Raw genomic sequence first — 22869 nt, 5'->3', positions numbered from 1 at the left:
GAAGTGGTTAGATAGTCTTAGGTGTGGTTTGAAGGGCGGCACAACATGGTGGGCCGAAGGGCCTGTATTGCGCCATATTGTTCTATGGTTTTTATTACTTAGCTGCTTGAATCATATCTATGGTGGGTGAATAAGTGTTCTGTGAATGTTAATGGTATTTAGGAATTCATTATGTGTTTATGTTCACATTTTGATTGCAAAAGCATTGTTTTGATGAATTTTTGGTTATCTGTGTACTTAATTCCATATCCTTTGAAAGTCCAGCAAGATGGCAAGAATGAAGTTCCAATTGAGTGGAAGGACATGGGAGGGGTTATATGGTTTGATATTGTTGGAGATGTAATCTGGTGGCTATGTGGAAGGATATGGAAATACAGCAGTGTTGGTAGCAGTTTTGTTTTGAAAGTATTGGCAGTTGTTATGGAATGGTGATTACAGTTTTATGACACAGGAATGAATGTATAGTCATATGCACAGAAGTACAAGGAAGAAAGTGGGACAATTGGAGGAGGAGGAGGGCTCAGAGCCCACAAAGATTAAGACAATTAGGAGGGCTAGAATATGGTAACTTTAAAACATTCTTAGTCTGGTTATATCTTTTGGGTAGAGGACATGAAGAAGAGTAAGTACTGATGACACAAAATTTACTTTCAAAGCCAGTTAGGTTTTAAAAAAACATACAAAAGAATTTTTGAAGGAAAAAGCTTGGGGTTCAGTGTGATTTTTATTGTTATTTGCATTGGTAGACTTTGCACACTATTTCTTAGTTAATGAGTTAAGATTTTGCTGCTGATCAACAGTACCTTGGCCAGTTAAGAGACATGTATTATGATCTTAACCACATCCTTTTTTAAAGCAGACATAAACATTACTAGAAAGATATATTTGAAATGTGGTGCTGCACAGCAAAAGGAAAGGTGAGCAGGTATTTTCAATGGTGTTGTGTGAAGCAGACTATGCAGTTTGATGGAGACGTATAGTCCTAAAAATAAATCAGGTGTTGATGGTCTTTGAAAGAAGTAATTGAGGCTTAATAGATGGGCTATGGTGTGGTTTTTTGATACAGTGAGATCAGATAGGTGGAATGCAAGAGTATTTGGTTCCTTTGTACACTTGCATCAACAAAGGGAAGGACAGAAAAGTATTCATTAAAATATGAAAGAACTTGATATGCAGGACATGGAGATGATGTTTTCAGGCTGAGAAGTATAAACAAAGGTTCGTAAATAGAATACAGGCTACCCCTGCACTTACGGAATTCACAAATCAATTCCAAAAAATCTGGGATACAGAATAAAAATTTGCTCTTATGAAATGTATTATGAAAAAATAAATACAATATGTATTCTTTCGCATTTCTTGATGCATGAGTAGATGGTTCAGCATCACGTTACGGAAAAATTGTGATACAGACCATTTTCCAAAAATGCAACCTCCTCCTCCCACCACCCCCCCCCCCCCCCCAGTATTGCGAGGGTCACCTGTGGTCACTAATTAATCCAACAAACAAGCCTAAAGAAACTTCTTTGCCCAGAGGGCACTTGGTATTTGGAAATGTTACTGTATATTAGGAGAACAGCATAAAATTTAAGGAGAAATTAGTTAGTTACATGAGGGGGGGAAATGAATAGAAAGCTCTACTGATTAAATAACATAATAGAATGAGAGCATGATCGTGGTAGCATAGATCAGTTTTTATTTGTATAGTTTCTCTGGATTATAAATCGATGTAATTCCACACTTATAGCAATTAAATATGATATTACCAACTGGTACTTGTTATTGTGATTTGAAAGTAGGTTTTTGATCTGTGATAATAAGTTTCACATCTTTGTTCATGTATTTATAGGTTAAAGATCTCAGTGAAAAACTCCATGAAAGAAAAAAGAGTGAAAATAATAGAGTTGATGTTGAAGTTCAGACAGATCTTTGCTTTACACAAGAGCACAGAGGTATATGTTAAAATTTGTCTGATGGAGTATAAACTTGACAGATTATAGGCTGCTGGGAGTAACTTTCCGTTTGCAACTTACTTTGAATTTTTTGCGAAGGGGGAAAAGCATTTTACATGTGGAAGTTCTGGAGGTGATTTGTAGCATTAGTTAGTGGTTACTTCTGAAAGTACAAAATGATTTGTCACATCTCAAATATCCAGATATCTTTGTAATCTTGGCACTTAGCGGCAGAAATTATGAAGCATAACACTCATAATATTTGATAAAATGACTAAAATAAAATAGATATTGCAAAAATTATTAAGTGCCTAAATCTCATTACTTTGTGTCTGTTCTCTAGACTTTCAAAAAGAAGATCTTTATTTTCATTACCACCTGAAAAGTGATCAGAATGATGGGTGGCAAGAAGATTCTGTTCCAGCCATAGCTCAATCTCAAACACAACCACAAACAGACTGCTACCAGGACTCGGAAATTGTTCAGACAGATAGTTATCCGTACACAGATTGTCCTGATGAATCAACACTACCAGATGAATCTGGAGACCATAAGAATGTGAATGAAAATACAGGGGTAGGTATTGCTAGTGATAACTCATCCAGGAATGAAGTCAGAATATTTTGTTAAATATCATTGTAGGTGTTTTTAATTGCATAGGTTTACTGAAATGTCAATGAAGTGCATTTTCAGCAGTACTATCATGAAGTTACTACGTCAAAAATGCAGATAGAATAGATATCTGAACAATGCAGTGTTTCTGGCTATTATAAATGAAGTTATTAAAACCAGTTGATAAATATTTTACCAAATTAACCATAAAACTTTGAAGTAAATGCAAGAATGGGGGGAAAAAAAAGAATGTTATGTTTTTCTGCCAATGAACCTTTTGACACTTGGAAAGCCTGCTCAAGTCCGGAGCAATTAGGGATGACAATAAATGCCACCAATATTCATGTTCCATGTACAACTAATATATGAACATTTAGCATGGATGCTGTTCATATACGTTGTTAATGAGTCTGAACAGAGTGAGTTGCTAATGCCTGTTGGAGAGGTATTGAGAAAAATCATGAAATCAGAGTGACACCTCTGAATTGAAAGTCATGGGTTTGAGTCCTACTTTAGAAATGAGCATGTGGTGTAAACTGGACACATTTATAGTTCTGGGAGAGCTATGCTATTGAATTTGCTGTCAATTTGAATATAAAGTAGTAGTATGCAAACTTTTCATGGGAAGGGCCAGATTGATAATCTGAATCACTTTTAGGGGCCATTCTTGAAATGTATATTTTAACTATATATAACCAGATATAAATAATTTTAGTCATGTGTGTGAAGGCACAAAGTATAGAATTTACTATTAGTTTCTCTTCACTTTACTACCAAACAACAAATCAATAGTGAACTCCTTATTTAAAATACAGGAAATTGTGACTGAGGGTTTAAAGGTTTAGAAAAAAAAATGCTTGAATTGATTTTTTTTTGGTAATGGAGATTCAGTAACACTCAAAGCTTTTGATTGAACCAATATTTCATTTCTTAATTAATAATCTATATTTAAAGTTTAAAGAATATAAATTAATCAATTATAATATATCATTGTTGTACTTGCATTTGTTATCACAGTATCCCAGGGCTACTTAAACTAGAGTCTGAATCTATCACTCCTTTCCACCTTAGTTGGGTCTTTTGCTCTGCTTTCATCCCATCATGTGCAACCAACACAACATTCAGAATACAACACTTCTAATGCCTCTGACAGCAGTTCCCTCACAATCTAATCATAACCAGAGGATTTTTCCATCATTTGCTTATTGCATGTTGACAAGTGACCCTGATGTGGCACAAAAGGATCAATAACTTTTCCTTGACAAGTGAGCAACATGTGGATGGTGGATAGTAAAGTGGTGCTGACACACTGCTCTATTTGACAAAGGTTTTGTAAATGGAATATAAATGGAGAGAACCAATGTAAGATGTATTGAATAGCCAGGCCCATCTGGCACTTAAAGTGTAACTCTGGTTCTTGCCAGTGAGGACCAACAACCCAATGCTACAGAAATTGACCTTGTTAGCATTTAAAGAAGAACTAGATTTTTCCTTGCCTTTTAAACCATAGAACAGAGATGCTTGCAGAACTTTGACTTCAGAAATGTGCAGCAATTATCCAGCTGTGTTGAAGGCTCTGGGGCAGGCTGGAAAGAAAAATCTAATGAGCTAGGCATGCCTGGTAGGCTGTATATAATGCATCATGAGTGTAAAAGATCCCTTAGTAACTGTTCAAATAAAAGCAGATGTTCATTGATATCCTGATCAAAGTTCCTTCCTTGAGATAAAGATCAATTTGCTGTATTTCAAGTCTAATGAGAGGTCTGGCAAACTTCTCTATGTTTGGCAAGGTCAAGTAATTCAGCTATCTTCCTTCTCCACTTTTGAGCTACACAAAGAATCTTGTGGCAGCAAATACTGTGAGGAAAAAGGAGTGTAACAGTTCTTGAGGGGTCTGTTCATTGGAGGCAGATTTCTTAGAAGGATATTCATGGAGCAGGTTGAACTGTTCCACTCCAGTGTGAAACTTGGATGCTGCTGGAAGAGTTGCATTAGATAATGGGACAATCATTCTGGCTAGAAATCATGTGGGTGACTAAAATGTGCTCATTTTATGAACTATAATGTACTGAACTATGAATCTATTTTAATCAGGTTGCATAATTTTGCCATGGGTTCCTTTGTGAAGCAGGTGTGAAAAGGCAACTTACCTAAAATATGATTAAGTACATGTGTTAGAGTCCTGTGCTTATTCTGAGTGGTAGGAAATAGCTGGCATGTATGCAAAAATTCAGTAGTAAACAGTAGATATATCAAACTAGGCAAAGTAGAAACAGTTACACATCCATTCAAAATAGAGATCCAGTTTTCTAAAAACAAATTTGATTCCATCTTTAGGAAGGAACATATGTAAAAGAACAGTAAGAAACAAACTAAGTGCTCATTTCGACTAAGCAAATAACAAAGATCAGATTGGATGAGGAGTTCATTGTAGGATCTAGTCAAGTGAATCTCATCAATTTTGAATTTTAATGAGGCCTGCGTATGCACGTTTTTAAAAAGAGAGAACCAGCAGCTCTTTGATTTATCTGCCCCATTTTTTGCAAAGCATGAAGATTGCTCCCTGACTACAACATCAGTGAAATATCTGGAGTTCACTGTACTTACAGCAATAGAACAAAACTCTGATAAACCAGGGTGCCTGGAATTTAGGTGGTGTCGGAGTAGCAAATTTTCCAGACTATTGAGTGTTATTCCTCTTCATATCCTAGCACACTTATATGTGTGTGTATATATATTTTTTTTTCATATATAACACGGTATTATATTAAGTTTTCCTGTCAACCTATTAAGTTTAAAGTGAGTTTCAGAGGAGTGCAGGAACAGGATACTGGTTAGTTTCAGGGGAGCATGTGAACTGAGATGCCAGTTAGTTTCAGAGGAGCTCAAGGAAAGGGGCATTGATGAGTTTCGGGATTGTGGGGACCAGGGTGCTTAGGAGTTTCAAGAGAGTGTGGTCATTGGAGACCTGACTTTCAAGGGAGAGTGGAATAGGGGCACCGGTGAATTTCAGGACAGCGCAGGAAACATCACCTCTGCTAAATAGATAGTGGATTATCAGTGGTTTACTATATTTGAACTATTGAAGTATATGTACAGGGTAAATTATTGCATTTGTAGTGCAATGCTAATTGAGTTATTTATATAGTTTTTAAAACACAAACTTCCATATTGTGCAACCTTTGTCAAGATGTTACTAACATACTGTAACAGATATTCTTTCTACATATATCTTCTACTCATGGATAGGTCAAAGCCTCTATAATTGCAGCTTATCCCACAAAGCTGTCTCTCAACCATCTTTTCCGTCTTCATTGAACTTAATTGCCTCTTTATTCCTTTCATACTTAACATTTATATCTTGTGTTTATATTCCCCTCATTGCCATGGCTGTGCCCTTTCCAGCCTTGGCCCCAGCCCCAGCCCCATTTCCCCAAACTCTCCACTCATTTCCCCAGGATTGATGACTAAATCTTCCATGGCATAAGTCCTGTCTCCTGGAATTCTCTCTCTAAACCCCTCTGCTTCTCCACTTCCCTGTTGGTCAAAGAGGTGGTTTTTGAGGACAAGGTTTGGATCAATTCTATTTTACTTTTGTAGATTGTTGCTACAATAGTGAATGATACTGTTTCTTCCAAAATCGAATCATTGCTAACATTAAAAGTAAAAACAAAACTTTAGTACATTAATTTAACTAAAACTAATTTATCTTTCCCATCAAGGACTCAAAGAATATATCTCTGGCAGAGAGTTTGCGTGCTACTGCAGAAGCTGCTATGTCACAGACGGGATTCACGTATGATGAAAGTAGTGGATTGTATTATGATTACAGTACTGGGTTCTACTATGATTCGGTAACTAGGATTGCTTTCTATCCTAAAGTTTTGCTACATTATTGATCTCACTTTCATTTTTTAACAAATTAATGGTTAAATAACTAAATTATTAATGTGTTTTAATAGGGATGGCCACATTAAAAACTAAAGATGTTGTCAGTACAAGATATTGGATGTTTTGAATAATATGGACAATTTTGGGCACTCAGTTGTATTTAAATAAGATGATACATGGGTTAGAAGTTTCAGTTATAGTTGGATCCTTATCAAAATGCCATTCACTGCAACTAAGTAAATTGGAAAGTATCATTAAATCTATTCTGAATTTTTGAGAGGGGTTGATAAGGACAGTAGTGAGTTTAGGAGATTAGACGTCTTAGGTGGAGAGGATTTGTAGGTTTTTAATACCAAGATTCTAGGAAATGGGATTTGTTGTAAATAGCTATGGAAATTGAATTGATCATAGTAGGTCAGAAGCAATTAATTACTTAAGGAACAAAATATGAAAAGTAGGAAATGAGATTGAAATAAAATGAATTGTTCTGGCATGCAACCGACAGACACAATGAGCTGAAGAGTCTGTTGAATTTTTCATGCATTTTATCTGCAAATGCATACATTTACCTTTAGATTGATCATGTGACGATATAATTTCATGAGTGAAAACAATTTCTTCTTCCTTTATCAAAAATCCCTTGATTTTGAACAGCTCTTAAATCTATTTAATGTAGCAGATTGTAGTAAATCCACAAACTTTTAGTAACTATTTCAGATATTTTTTATTTAAATAGCAAGCATAAGAATTCTGAAAATTGTTCATTCCATTGTTGGGCTTTTCTAATGGCTTTTTTTCACCAGTTGACAAGTTGAGCAGTATAGATCAGGAAGACACTAGGATTAATTTACATCTTTCTTTTAGTCTATTTTAAGTAACCTGATTAAAGGTTGTAATTGGGATCAAGGCCCTGGGTTAGAGGGGGAAAATTGATCAGAGCTTGACCATAATGCAGCAAGATCTATTGGAATACTTTCAAGTGAGTATGGAAGCAGGCGGAGCTGTGATGCCTTCCATTATTTAAAATCTTGCACAGTGAGAATATTTACAAATGAGTGATATCTCTTATGGGACAGTACTCAGTCATGAGTCAACGTTTGTGTGTGTGTAATCAGAATTTGCATGCTTATTGATTTCCCTGTATCTAAAACAAAAGTATTTTATTTCTGCTTGAACATTTTGCTCCATGCTATTACCACAATTTACTTCCAGGATCTCAAAAATCTGTATGTGCACTTCTTGAATCAGTGAATAACCAGTTATGTTAAAATATGAAAATATTACCCTAAGCTGCATTTTCTTAGTTTTCTAATGTAGTTTAGTGTTCATTTGTTTACAATCAAAAATGTGAATTATAGATCAATGTAAGAATTTGTAACTGTATATTTGTTTTCATTGGAAAGACAAACCAGCTCTACTATGATCCAAACACTGGAATTTACTATTATTATGATGCTGGGAGTGGCCTTTACCAGTTCCATTCTCGAGTGGATCTCCCTCCATACCAAACAGCAGATACGGAGAAAAAGGTTAAGAAAAAAAGAAAGGGAGTAGAAAAGCTAGAGCAGAAGGAAGAAAAGGTATGTTGCATTCAGTTATCTTTATTGCAACTGAAACAGTGTAATTCAACCTACTAAGCCAATACAAGGTTTTGTTAGAAAGTGGAGAGAGAAAAGTCTTTAATTGGGGAAGGGCAAATTATGAGGCTATAAGGCTAGAACTTGCAAGTGTGAATTGGGATGACATTTTTGAAGGGAAATGTACTATGGAGATGTGGTCGTTGTTCAGGGATCTCTTGCAGGATGTTAGGGATAAATTTGTCCTGGTGAGGCAGAGAAAGAACAGCTGGGTAAAGGAACCATGGTTGACGAGAGGTGGAACATCTAGTTAGGAGGAAGAAGGCAGCAAGGATCAGATAGGGCTCTTGAGGAATTTAGGGTAGCAAGGAAGGAACTTAAGAAGGGGCTGAGGAGAGCAAGAAGGGGACATGAAAAGGCCTTGGCGAGTAGGGTTAAGGAAAACCCCAAGGCACTTTTCACTTATGTGAAAAGTAGAAGGATGACGGGAGTAAAGGTAGGACCGATTAGGGACAAAGGTGAGAAGATGTGCCTGGAAGCTGTGGAAGTGGGTGAGGTCCTCAATGAATACTTCTCTTCAGTATTCACCAAGGAGAGGGGCCTTGATGATGCTGAAGACAAGTGTTGGGAAGGTTAATGTTCTAGAGCATCTTGCTATCAAGAGAAGATGTGTTGGAGCTGTTAGAAAATATTAGGACAGATAAGCCCCCGGGGCCTGAAGGCATATTCCCCAGGCTCTTCTGCGGGGCGAGGGAGGAGATTGCTGAGCCTTTGGCTAGGATCTTTGAGCCCTCGTTGTCCATGGGAATGGTACCGGAGGATTGGAGGGTGGCAAATGTTGTCCCCTTATTCAAAAAAGGTAGTAGGGATAATCCAGGGAATTATAGACCAGTGAGCCTTATGTCTGTGGTGGGCAAGCTATTGGAAAGGATTCTTAGAGGTAGGATCTGTGGCATTTGGAGAATCATGGTCTGATCAGGGGCAGCCAGCATGGCTTTGTGAAGGGCAGATCATGTCTCACAAGCCTGATAGTGTTCTTTTGAGGAGGTGACCAGACAGATTGAGGAGGGTAGTGCAGTAGATGTGGTCTACGTGGATTTTAGTAAGGTATTTGACAAGGTTCCACATGGTAGGCTTCTTCAGAAGGTCAGAGGGCATGGGATCCAGGGAAACTTGGCCGTGTGGATTCAGAATTGGCTTGCCTGTAGAAAGGGTTGTGGTGGAGGCAGTGCATTCAGATTGGAGGACTGTGACTTAGCAGTGTCCCGCAAGGATTGGTTCTGAGAGCTCTGCTTTTTGTGATTTTTATTAATGACTTGGATGAGGGTGTAGAAGGGTGGGTTGGCAAGTCTGCAGATGACACAAAGGTTGGTGTTATGGATAGTGTAAAGGATTGTCGAAGATTGCAGAGGGACATTGATAGGATGCAGAGCTGGGCTGAGAAGTGGCAGGTGGAGTTCAATCCGGAGAAGTGTGAGGTGTACACTTTGGAAGGACAAACTCCAAGGCAGAGTACAAAGTTAATGGCAGGATTCTTGGTAGTGTGGAGGAGCAGAGAGATCTGGGGGTCCATATCCACAGATCCCTGAAAGTTGCCTCACAGGTGGATAGGGTAGTTAAGAAAGCTTATGGGGTGTTAGCTTACATAAGTCGAGGGATCAAGTTTAAGAGCCACGAGGCAATGATGCAGCTCTTTTTAAAAAAAAAACTCTTAGACCACACTTAGAATACTGTGTCCAGTTCTGGTTGCCTCATTATAGGAAGGATGTGGAAGCATTGGAAAGGCTGCAGAGGAGATTTACCAGCATGTTGCCTGGTTTAGAGAGTATGCTTTATGAGGAGAGACTAAGGGAGCTAGGGCTGTACTCTTTGGAGAGAAGGAGGATGAGAGAAGACATGATAGAGGTGTACAAAATATTAAGAGAAATAGAGTAGACAGCCAGCACCTCTTTCCCAGGGCACCAATGCTCAATACAAGAGGGCATGGCTTTAAAGTAATGGGTGGGAAGTTCAAGGGAGATATCAGGGGAAGGTTTTTTTACCCAGAGAGTGGTTGGGGCATGGAATGCGCTGTTGGGGGCGGTGGTGGAGGCAGGTACATTGGTCAAATTCAAGCGATTACTAGGTAAGCATATGGAGGAATTTAAAATAGAGGGATATGGGGGAGGAAAGGGTTAGATAGTCTCAGGCGAGGTTTAAAGGTCAGCACAACATTATGGGCCAAAGGGCCTGTATTATGCTGTACCGTTCCATGTTCTATATTGTGCTTTAAGAATTCTGCCTTCTCTGTTCATTCCCTTCACCAGTAGTAATACCTCACTGGCATCTTGAGTCATTACTCTGAGGACCAGAAGAATATTGATTATTTTCAGTCATTGAGTTGATGGCTTTGGTTACGATTGTTCATTTAACAAAGTGTGCTGCATGAAGTCTGTGATGTTCCACCTATAGATTATGCTGAGCAAAATATCATCATGTGTCCACCTGCAACAAAGTCTCAACGAAGACTGCCACAAGGTTCAGTAGTTGTAGCTCTGCTCTGTAATGCTGTCCCCAACGCCCATGCTCACTTGGGCTGGATGCAGGACAGTTGAGCTGCTGCAATGGCAAGTAGGCCTCAGGCAATGTATACTGCTAAGACTTCACTCCAGAGCACTCTGATGGAACTTTGACAAAGGAAAAGATGGGGTTGGAACTTTGCCTCATGTCGAAATTGGGATTGTGATTTAAAAGTTTTCGTAAATGACTTTAACATTTAAAGACATGTACATTCATTTAGAGACATTTTTAAAAATATTTAAAAATAAAGTCACATTAGAACATTAAGAAATAATCAACCACATTAAAATCAATTTACAAAGTAAAAGTCACCACTTTCCTGCTAATCCCCAGACTGAATCCCCATTCAACTGAATGGTCCAACTGGTGTTAAATTAGAAAGCCTGATCCCCTGGTGTAATTCTGCATGATCCCAGCAAGGCAAAGCCTTGTTGGATTTCATGTGGACCTGCCAACACCTGTCACTCAACACATCCAAGACTTAGTGGTTTGACAAGTCCCGGTTTGTGAAGTTAGTGACTGAACTTTGGCGATTCCAACAACATGCCTCCAACACAATCAATAGATTTGCTTATACAGAGAGTAATACATAGACAAAAGAATGTAGGTGTTGTGAAATGTAGAGCAGGAAGGCATGTCTGGCAGGTCAGGCTGGGCATGTCCTCCACTTCCAGAGAAAAAGTAATGTCCATTAATAAAGTTGTTAATAATGATCATCTGAGATTCATGGGTCTTATCCTTACCTGGTATTAGTTAAGTGCAGTTTCGGACCTTCCCAATGTCATTGGAATGGCCTGGCATTCAAATGGAGAAAGAATAAAACCAGACAGAACACCTGGCATATAATCTGGATATGGCAAAGTTGATCCGAGCCAAGTCAACTTTGCAGAAGTCCTTCTCAGAAACATCTTGGGACTCGTGTCTAAATTGCGAGAGCTGTACACGGACGAGTCAGCAACAACCTGATATAGTTATACTCAGTGTGTTAGACTCCTCTACTCCATTCCCCAAGTAAGTGCTGTCCTTTTAGGATTGGCACATTGCGCAGGTATTAAAACTGCTTCACAGCTCCAGTGTCCTGTATTCAACCTGTAAATTGTTTCTGGTGTGTAGGTGAGTGGTAGAATCTTGGGAGAGATAATGGGAATGTGAGGAAAATAATAAATGGGTAAATGTGTGTTTGCTGGTCGGCATGGACTCAGTGCAGCCAAGTGCCTTTTTCCATCCTGCATGACTCTACAACAGGCCCACCATAGGTGCCGGCACGCTGACATACAGGTGAAAAGGAATACCCCTCGGAGTCCTCAATTCTAGACTCTGAGGTCTCTTGGTATTTTGGGTAAGGAAATTTCAACCTGATTAACAGCTATTGTTTTCTCTCAGCTGTTGGATCAGTGCTTGTCCATGTTGAGCAACACTTAGAAGCATTGAAAGTAACAAGGGCACAGAATGTACAATAGGATTCCATCACCGAAGTCACTCACCCAACTGGCCAAGTCTTGAAGGACATAGCCACCAGACTGGCTCTGCAACAAGTAGTGAGTGAACCAATTCAAAGGATAAACCTATTTGATGTTATCCTTGCCAATCTACCTTGGAAATTGCATCTGTCCATGATAGCATTGGTAGAAGTGACCACTGTATGGTACTTGTGAAGATAAGAGTCCAGTCTTCACACCAAGGATACCCTCCATTATGTGCGTCACTATAATCGTATTAAATGGGATGGAATCTATGAAGGGGGTGCAGAAGAGGCTCACCAGGATGTTGCCTGGATCAGAGAATATTAGCTATAAGGAGAGATTGGGCAAACTTGGATTGTTGCTTCTGGAGCATTGGAGGCTGAGGGGCGACCTGATAGAAGTGTACAAGATAGATAGGGTAGATAGGCAGTCTTTTTCCCAGATTGGAAATGTCAAATACCAGAGGGCAAAGCTTTAAGCTGAGAGGGGGAAACTTTAAAGGATATTTATGAGACAAGTTTTTTTTTGCACAGTGGTAGGTGCTTGGAATGCATTGACAGGGGAAGGGGTGGAAGCAGACACAATAGCAATTTCTAAGAGGCATTTAGACAGGCATATGAGCATGCAGGGAATGGAGGGATATAGACCATGTGCAGACAGATCAGATTAGTTTGGATTCACATTATAGTTGGCCCAATCAGTGAGCTGAAGGTCCTGTTCTGTGCTGTATTGTTCTATGTTCCATACAGGGTGGTGAACACACAAACAGGCAATGGGAGGAGGTGGCAAATAATATTCCTGCCACAAAAGTGCCAGAAAAAAAACATCTCCGACAAGGAAGGGTCTATTCATCTATGCTTGACATTCAATAGCATTACTATTACCAAGTCACCTTTATCATCGTGGACTAAAAGTTGTATTGACTTAGCGACATAAATACGATGGCAGCGAGAGCAGGTCAGAGGCTTGCTATTCTCCAAGAAATGACTCGACTCTTGATACCCCAAAGCCTTTCCACTATCTGCAAGGCACAATTTAGGAGTGTGATCAAATGCTCTCCACTTGCCTGGATGTGCAGCACCAACAATTCACAAGAATCTTGACGTCATCCAGGACAAGCAGCCCACTTGATTGTTACCCCATCAACCCAGCCTAAAGATTCATTCCCTCTACCACCTGGGCTCAGTGACTGCAGCATAGTGCTTCTAGAAAATGCACTGTAATTGCCCAGCTAGGCTACTCTGACAATACCTACCAAACCCATGACCTCTATCACCAAGAAGGCAAGGGCATCAGGTGCATGAGTTCACCACCTGCATGTTTTCCACCAAGGTGCAGAATGCAGTCCCTATTCATAAATATCACACCACTTAAGTGATTCTGGAAGCGTCCTCAGGCTTATTGCAGTCAGGCTGTTGAGTAAGCTTCATAAATAATAACTGCACGGTTTCATGACTTGGAATTGCATCGTTGTTCCTTTGTCGTTGCTCATTGTGGATCCTGGAACTCCTTCCCCAACTATAGAAGCTCCTTTCCCAACTATAGAAGCACCTTCACAAGAAAGATTTTAGCAGTTCAAAAAAGCAGCTCACCACTACTTCCTCAAGGCCAGTTAGAGGTGGTCAGTAAATGCTGGCCTTGCTGATGATGCCTAGATTCTGAAAATGAATGAATATTTAAACAAAAACAAATAAGGATCAGTTTCTTCTATATGTATATGAGGATTTGTGATTAAAACTTATATGCTTTTGGTGGGGAGGAAGTATCAAGTCTCTTAACGACCTTCCACCTTGAAAGCTAGACCTTCAAATTAGGGCTTCATTTATGAAGCTTACTCAACAGCCTGACTGCAATAAGACTGAGTACGCTTCCAGAATCACTTAGCTGATATTATAATATGAATAGAGACTGCATTCTGAGTAATCCTCTGTTATTTTGCGGCAAAACGATCTTGTTTCTTAATAGGTCTCAAACTTGGTTTTAAAGAACCTGCTTCCAGTACATGCATATGAATTCAGTAGTGAAAGGGACGCATAGCCTTGTGATCTTTCCTTTTGTTATGATTAAAGTAAAAAGTACAGTTGGAAGTACCATTATGAGTTAACAGTGGCACAGTCAACAACTTTGCCTTTTAAGCCATTTCTAAGCCTTTTCATGCTTTTTAAGCCATGAAAAACCAAGATATCTTGTTTGGATGTGCCAATCCCTATGTTTAACCCATTGTTCAGGATAGTAAGTTTTAAATTCTTGAGCAACTGGCAAAAATGTCTGAAGATGAGGTTTGCAGGGTTTTCTCGGCACGGTAACGTAGCAGTTAGCGCGACGCTATTACAGCGCCAGCAATCGGGGTTCGATTCCCGTCGCTGTCTGTAAGGACTTTGTACGTTCTCCCGTGTCTGCGTGGGTTTCCTCCGGGTGCTCCGGTTTCCTCCCACATTCTAAAGATGTATGGGTAGGTTAATTTGGGGTTTAAAATGGGCGGCGCGGACTCGTTGGGCCGAAAGGGCCTGTTACCACGCTGTAAATAAAATTTAATTAATAATTAATTTAATAAGTGCATGGAAAATTTATTCTTGCACTCTTCCTGAGAAGAAATGAAAGCACTGAAGTGGAGAATGGCTGAGGGGAATGGTTCTATTTCAAGGGAAAAGGATTTGCCAAGTTTCTCATCCTTCCTTATGCAGTTGTCGAAATTGGAGTGCACACCCCAAATAAACCGAAAATATGGAAGCGCCAGGCATAGCTTTCAGTTCCTTCATCAGACATTTTGTTATATTGGAAACATTTTAAAATTGAACTAAAGTTGGTGGGTTCCTCCTGAGCTTTAATCTTCTGTTACTTTTCATAAACCTGTAGTCTGATTTAAACATACTGAATCCAAGAGAAAATGAGTCTGTTGCTTTCTGAGTGTTCTCTGCAAATCTTCAAAGAGTTTAGTTTGCCAGTTGTTACAATCTAAATAACCTCTTTAACAACCAATGATACCAACAGGATTGGTTAGTAGTTTTCCTTTCCAGTAGATCCTCCTCCTTTATGTATAGAAATAACTATCTTGAAAATTCAAGTGAGGCATCTGTGATTTTTGTCACTCTGATTTTTTTCAACACCATTAATATTTTCCTTCAATCTATATTGCCTCGCTGGTCAAGAGGGATTGTCTATATTTTCCACTTGTACCTCCCCATTTTCACCTATGTAGCATGTACACTCCATTTATTCCCACCAATGCACTTTGTTAAAGCAGCCTAACGTGTAACAGTTTGCTTTCGGCTTTTCTAGTGACCATACAGATACCAGGTGACAGCTCACAATATTGCTTTTTCCAGATAAGATACAGTATAGAATACAAAAGTGTTACAGGTGCAAACATGATTAGGTGAGCCATAACGCACTTGTACAATCAAATGTCGTCAATTTGAGAAAAGTTTAGCTTTCATTTTGTGACTTATGGCCAAGAGGAACATGCATAAAAACAAAATCAGTTCTTCATGTATCATTCCTGAGCTGTAAATAATATTTTGTCATTATCATATGGAGTAAAAAAATTGATTCAGGATTATGTCACATAGGATCTTTATATTTAAATGAATTTGAATGGCATATTCTAATTACCTTTTTCACTCTTTAAGGTACATACACATAATTTTATACCATTTTCTTAGTTGGCTTGAGATGAAATCTTTGTAGAAATTAACAGATACTTTCATGCCATCCCACCCAGGATCAAGGAGTGATGGATGTTACTTACTCTTCAATGTTTTTCAGGTTAGCTGTCCAGGGCCCATTTTGTCACTATGACAAAGGACATTAAACTTAAGCTCTGCTAAGGCCTTTGTTTTTTAATGTCCAACTATTCATTAGATTCTGTTCCTCCTGTCCCTAGGTGCTGCAAATGACAGAATCAATGGCTAACTTGAAGATTTCTTCTTTGGGATGGTCAGAAACAGCAACGGGTAGATTAATGGCAAAGAACAGGATTATACTACAAACATCTGTCCTAGACTGGTTAGTGATGGGAATAATCTATTAATTATACATGATAAACATGACCTGAAGACATCAAATCCATAATGTTACAACATGTAACAGGTGTTTTTTTTTGAAATCTTGATAATCTTTGAGGCACATAACTCTCTGCTGCTTTGTTCCCTTGATTATTCTATTTTTTCAAGTCCTTTACTTGATTCAACATTGAGATTTAAAAAAAGAATAATTCAAGCAAACATCATAGCCCTGTGAAAATGTTTTTTGGCAAAGATACAATATTATTAATGGTCTTTCCAGATTAAAATTCGGAGCCCTCATGGAGGTTATTTGAAACCCCCCCCCCCCCATATATTATATGAAGTTTATTGGACCTTTAATTGTTATTTATTCAGATCTCATTTTATGGAGGAGGAGAATCTAACTGAATGGTATCTTGCAAAATGGAGCTTCAGTTGCAGGCAGGTTTGAATGAATTATTTAACATCAGAATTTCCACAGAAGATAACAGCAAAGAGAAAAAAAACCCCTAAGCTCAAACACTGCAAATTGATGAGCAATTGCTGGGTGTTTACAGTATTTTCTATTTTATTTCAGATTTCCAGCATCTGTAATAATTTGTTTGATATCGTCTCATAATTTATAATAGTATATCAGTGTTGACTAGGTTTCCCAGAGGAATTACACTATCAAGGATGAAAAGCATTTATTTGAGATGGGCTAAATGAGTATCACCTCTCCATTCTGTCATTTTTGCATATCAACTTTTGCATATCAGCTAATCTTGGCCTTCTTTGGTCCTGTGAGAAACATAGCTGTTACTGGTTTGTCATGCTGCCATTGTAAAAAAAAATTGCATATTATTTGATTGGCAAGATCTAAAAAGGCTAGATTGAATCAATCATGTTGCCCTTAATTTTAATGAAAACTTTCATCTGTTTGCTTATATTTTGGAAAGTTGTCACTCAACATCTGTTATTTCCTTAAATTCCTTCCTCAAGTAGAGGTTATGTGTCTGTTTATTTGGGTAAAATAATTGAAAATCATTTTTGTAGTTTATTTCAATTATGTATTGAGATGGAGTTAGCTAAACACCTATCTTTCCTTGCACATAGAAAACAAAAGTTTGTAGTTCTTTAAAATAGGATCAGACATGATCTTATGAAATGGTGGAGCTGGCTTGAGAGGCCGAGGGGCATTCTCCTCCTAATTCATATATAAATAGTCAAGCATGTGAATACGGTCAGATATTGGTTAAGTATATTGAAATTGCTAGAGTAATCCGTTGTAAAATCACAACCAAGGCTTTGCATCTAATTAAAGTATATTAGCAGTTAATTTATTAAGGAAAACAATTTAAAAAATTCTGTTGGATGTTGTCTTCTGAATTTCATTTGCAGTTGTATGATATTCAGTTGTATTAGTACTTGTATTTGTGTCATTCTTAATTGATGATAGTAGTTAATATTGCAGTGATTGCTGCGAGACTTTCTTTGCATATATCCAATACTTTGCTTTCCCGAAATTTTTCTTTGGACATAACAGAACAGTACAGTGCAGCACAGAAACAGGCTATTTGGCCCACAATGTCTGTGCCATCTTAAACTAATAATGCCAATTTAAACCAATCTCATCTTCCTGCATGTAGTCTATATCCCTCTATCCCCTGCTTATCTAAATGTCTCTTAAATTTTGCAGTTGTATCTTTGCCCACCACCTCCCCTGGTAGCATGCTCATGGCACCTCTGTGTAAAAATAAAAACAGCTTGCTGCATATTTTCCCCCCGCACCTTAAACCTATGCCCGCTAGCATTTGACATTTCCATCCCTGGAGAAAGACCCTATCTACCCATTTATGCCTCTCCTAATTTTATATACTTTTATAAGGTTGCTGCTCAGCCTCCAACACTTTAGAGAAAACAATCCAAGTTTGTCCAACCTCTCTAATTCAGGCAACTGAATTAGAAGCTCTCTAATCCAGGTAACATCCTGGTGAACAACTTTTGCATCCTCTCCAAAGCTTCCACATCTTTCCTGTAATGTGACGATCAGAAATGCAGACAATACTCCAAACGTGATCTAACCAAAGTTTTATGCAGCTGCAATATTACTTACCAACTTTTATACTCAGTGTCCCAACTGATGAAGGCAAGTATGCCATATGCTGCCTTTACCACCCTTTCTACTTGTATTGCTACTTTCAAGAGCTATTGACTTGCACCCCAAGATCCCTCTGTACATCATTTCCCTTATGGGTCCTGCCATTTAATGTATATTTTTCTTTTACATTTGACCTCCCAAAGTGCAACACCTTGCATGTGTCAGATTAAACTCCATCTGCCATTTGTTCACCATATCTTCCTGTATCCAAGGATCAATGACATTTAGTTTTGAGTTTCTGCCATAAAACACTTCTAAGGCTGGTCCTTGAAATATATTTGTATTACTTCCCCTAAGGATATTGAAGCTAAAGTACCGAAAGCTTCAAGGAATTCTAGGTTCTGGGACCTGGAAGAGAAAGAGTTACCATCAGCAGAAAAACGAAAGAAAGCAAAAATGGTGGATATTGATCAGAGTTCCTCCAATGGACTGAATCCAAATCTAGGCTTGAGTGTCCAAGGTGAAGGGGATGTCAAAGTAAAACTGGAAGAAGAGGAAGAGGCTGGGTTTGCAAGTGAACCAGAGGAAGGAGAAATCACAGATTCAGAGAAAAGTGGTTTTGTAGATGAAGAGACAGAAGAGTCAAGTGAAGGTGAAGACGATGAGGATACAAAAGAAGGTAAGTTTTACTCTATATACTGTTGTTTTAAGCAATACTATTTGAATTTGTATAAAATCAGGAAGGAAAAGTTAGATATATTGAGGTGTACCATAGTTGAGTTTTAATCCCATAGTAATGAAAATGAGTTTTTAATAAGAATGATAGTCCGCCAAATTTAGCCCAATACTTCTGTGTCCTATTTTTGAATGGAGGCAGGAATTGTGACATCTTTCCAAAGGGTGGGATCCAGGGCAAGTTGGCAAATTGGTTCCAAAATTGGGTTGGTAATAGGAGACAGAGGGTAATGGTGGAGGGTTGGCTTTTGTGATTAGATGCCTGTGACCAGTAGTGCACCACAGGGATCAGTGCTGGGGCTGCTGCTGTTTGTTACATTCATTAATAATTTGGATATGAATATATGAGACAGGATTAGAAGGTTTGACACAAAAACTAGTGGTGAGAAAGTTGGTTATAGACTACTGGACAATATTGATCAGTTGGTAAAATGGGCAGATTAATGGCAGGTGGAATTTAATCCTGTTAATTGTGAGGTGGTGCACTTTGGAGGGACAGATGCGTGTGGTATGTACACAATGACATTAGGGTTTTGGAGTATTTAAAACAAAAAGATGGATCTCTGTGCACAGATCCAAGGACCCTTGAAAATGGCAGCACAGATAAGGTGAAGAAGGCATGCAAAATATTAGCTGAGGCACAGAGAAAAGAGCAGGGAGGTTGTGACACAAGTTTGGAAAACATTTGTTAGGCCTCAGCTGGAATATTGTGTGCAGTTCTGGTCACCATACTTTAGGAAGGATGTGATGGTGCTGCAGAGGAGATTCTTCAGGGTGTTGCCTAGGACGGAGCAGTTCAGTTATGCAGAGAGGCTGGGTCTGTTCTCGGAACAGAGGAGGCCTGATAGACGTGTACAAAATTATGAGTGGTATAGATAGGAAATAAGGATTAGGAAACTTCCCCATAGCAGATGTGTCTAAAACTAGAGAATATAGTTTTAGGGTAATGAGTGAGAGGTTTAGAGGGAATTTGAGGAACTTTCTGATCCAGAGAATTGGAATCTGGAATGCACTGCCCAAGGGGCTGGTGGAGGCAGGTACCGCCACAACTTTTTAAAGTATCTAGACAAGCACTTGTATGGCCAAGGCATAGTGACTCTGGACAAAGTGCTGATAATGGTATTAGTGTAAATGGGTACTTGATATTGGCATGGCTTGATGGGCCAGAGGGCCTGTTTCTGTGCCGTAAGATTCTAATTCTGACATAATTGTTTTCCTGAGTCCAAAATCCAGTAATTTAAGTGGCCCTCTGTGCTTTCCTGTATCTGAAATCACATTTAAGCCTAACAAGTGCTTGTTGCAAAATTCAGAATATTGGATTTGTTAGCAAGGTAGCAGGTTCTGTGGCCTTATCCTTGCATGATTTTGATCATATCTGTTGATAAATTTGATTATTTTTTTCTGTTGAAGACATAAATGGTTAGGGAATAAATTGTTACAAAATACAAATATAAAGAATGGCTAAAAATGAGGCAAATTAAAAATAAGTTAACTGTACTTGTAATGAATTGGTGGAAGTGGACAATACTATGTTGCAATGTAACCATAGGATTGCTATAATAAAAACAAAATACAGGAAACACTAAGGCAGCATCTGTGAAGAGAGAAATACAGTCAATGTTTCAGGGCAATGAGCTTTCATCAGGATTACTACAGTTTGCGTTGTTTAAAAATTACAGAATACAAGATATTTAGAAAAGATAAAGGAAATAGGGCAGTTGGAGAAATTGTACATAGTAACAATGATGGTAGTAGAAAAATGTGAAATAATGGCCACTCTCGTATGCAGAAATTCATGTGAAAATGAAAGATAATGGCCAGTTTTCATTGGCCTGTTTACTCCCACCTGGAATCATGGCCAACGTCTGTCCATGCTCATATACATCTGGTTTGGATGTAGTAGGTGTACCTTGTTGGCCTGACTCCTGAAGCATCTGAACTCTAGTGATACGGTTGAACAGTAGCAAGCCTGCAGGCAATACAAAAAAACAAAGCTCAGCCTGCCAAGAGTTTTGACAGCAGATAAAGCCCTGCTCCCGGCTTTGCCAGCTGCCAAAGTTGAGAGTGTGATTTATTACTTTATAAGTATCTGATGTACATGGAGATTTACAAGATATTAAAATTCAAATTAGTAATTGTTAAAAAATTTAAAATGTATTTTTAGAAAAGGTTAACTAAAATACCAAAAAAACTTAAACACTTTAAGGATTTTTAAAAAATGAATTTTGCCTCCCCTTTTCCCTTCCAATTTTCAACATTGTTTTTGTTTCCTCCATGTGGAATACAGCTGGGGAGTGAACTGACAGATCTGTCAACAAGTCTTGGATGTGTGGGTGGGTATATGGATCAAGTTGCCAGAGGAAGTGATAGAGGCAGGTATAATTACAGCATTTAAAAGACATCTAGATGGGTACATGGATAGGAAAGGTTTCGAGGGATATGGGCCAAATGCAGGCAAATTGGATTAGCTCAGGACTGCAGCTTGGTTGTCATTGGGTCTATTTCCATGCTGTGTAACTATGACTCCATAACTGATAACCTACTTACCAATGCCCAGTTTGGGTTTCAGCAAGAGTAGATGGCTTCAGACGTAGGCACAGCCTTGGTCCAAACATACATCAAAGAGATAAATTCCAGAGCAAATGAAAATCACAAAACTGCAAATGATGGAAATCTGAAATAAAAACAGAAAATGTTGGAAATACTCAGCAGATCAGGCAACATTTGTGGGAATATAAACAGTTAACATTTCAGGCCTGAGCTACTGAGTGTTTCTAGAATTTTCCATTTTTATAACTTCAGAGGTGAGATGAGTGGCTGCACCTGAGGCTACATTTAACTGAATAATGCATCAAGATTCCCTGCTAAAATTGAACTTATTGAGCATCAAGATGAAAAGACTGCAGTGGTTGGAGTCTTACTTCTTACAAGGGAAGATGATTATAGTTGTTAGAGGTCAAACATCCCAGCCCCAGGATATCATTGCAGAGTTCCACAGGATAGAGTCCAAGGCTCAACTATCTTCAGTTATTTCATCAATGACCTTCCAGCATATGTTCAGGTGCAGATTTTGCTGGTAATTGCACAGTATTCAATTTCATTCGCAACTTTTCAACAGATGAAGCAGCCCATGCCTGCTTGCATTAAGCTTGGCATGGGTGATAGATAGCAAGTATCATTTGTGCCATAGAACAGCCCGGCAGCGACCATCTGCCATAAGAGAGAGTCTAACCAACCACCCTCGACATTCAATAGCATTACCATTGCCACATCGCGTTATCAGTATCATGAGGGTCACCATTAACCAGAAACTCAGCTGGACCAGCCACATAAATACCATGGCTACAAGAGCAGATCAGAGACTGGGTCTCCTGCCACGTTCATCTCCTGACACCCCAAGGCCTTGCCATTAACCAGCTTAAACATTCATTCCCTCCACCACCAGGGCACAGTGGTTGCAGTGTGTATTATCACAAAATTCATTGCAGTTACTTGCCTAGGATACAACTATAATAATGCAAATCGTGACTTCTGTCACCATGAGGACGAGGGCAGCAGTGCATGGGAACATCATCAAGTCGAGTATATTGTCATATGCACAAGTACGGTGAGGTAGATGTACGATGAAAACCTTGCTTGCAGCAGCATCACGGGCACATAGAGTCTAGATTTTGGACATCTCTCCCTAATAGAAGAACCATAGGAATACCTTCACCAGAAGGAATGCAGCAGTTCAAGAAAGTGCCTCAGAGCTCAGATAAATTTTAAAATGGGACTGACTGAATTACTTTAAAATATCAGTGTGGGTCTGAATGGGCTGAGTGGGTCACTCCTGTGTCATTATGGTCCTATTCTACAGAGACACTGGAGAGCAGGCAAACTGTGGAATTATCTCATCAGGAAAGGATGAGAGCCTGTTCCTGCTCTCTTGAAAAAACACATGGGTGATCTGTTTGATGTATTTAAAAATTATGAAATGTATTGATAGAACAGGCA

The 22869-nt window shown here is 38.8% G+C and overlaps 1 protein-coding gene across 3 annotated transcripts in view; it reads left to right on the top strand.

The window, feature by feature from the left end:
• aggf1 (angiogenic factor with G patch and FHA domains 1) overlaps positions 1–22869 on the top strand; it is a 54275-nt gene that overhangs the window by 13939 nt on the left and 17467 nt on the right. For all 3 annotated transcript variants that reach the window (XM_052019132.1, XM_052019130.1, XM_052019131.1), the window contains 5 exons: positions 1850–1952; positions 2296–2528; positions 6287–6418; positions 7859–8035; positions 18496–18817. In XM_052019132.1, coding sequence (XP_051875092.1) covers positions 1850–1952; positions 2296–2528; positions 6287–6418; positions 7859–8035; positions 18496–18817 — 967 coding nt within the window. The remainder of the gene's footprint in view (positions 1–1849; positions 1953–2295; positions 2529–6286; positions 6419–7858; positions 8036–18495; positions 18818–22869) is intronic.

This window comes from Pristis pectinata, chromosome 7 (assembly GCF_009764475.1).
Source record: "Pristis pectinata isolate sPriPec2 chromosome 7, sPriPec2.1.pri, whole genome shotgun sequence".
Lineage (NCBI taxonomy): Eukaryota > Metazoa > Chordata > Chondrichthyes > Rhinopristiformes > Pristidae > Pristis > Pristis pectinata.
Note: the sequence above shows the minus strand (reverse complement) of the source record. Positions and strands in the feature narration are given on the sequence as shown.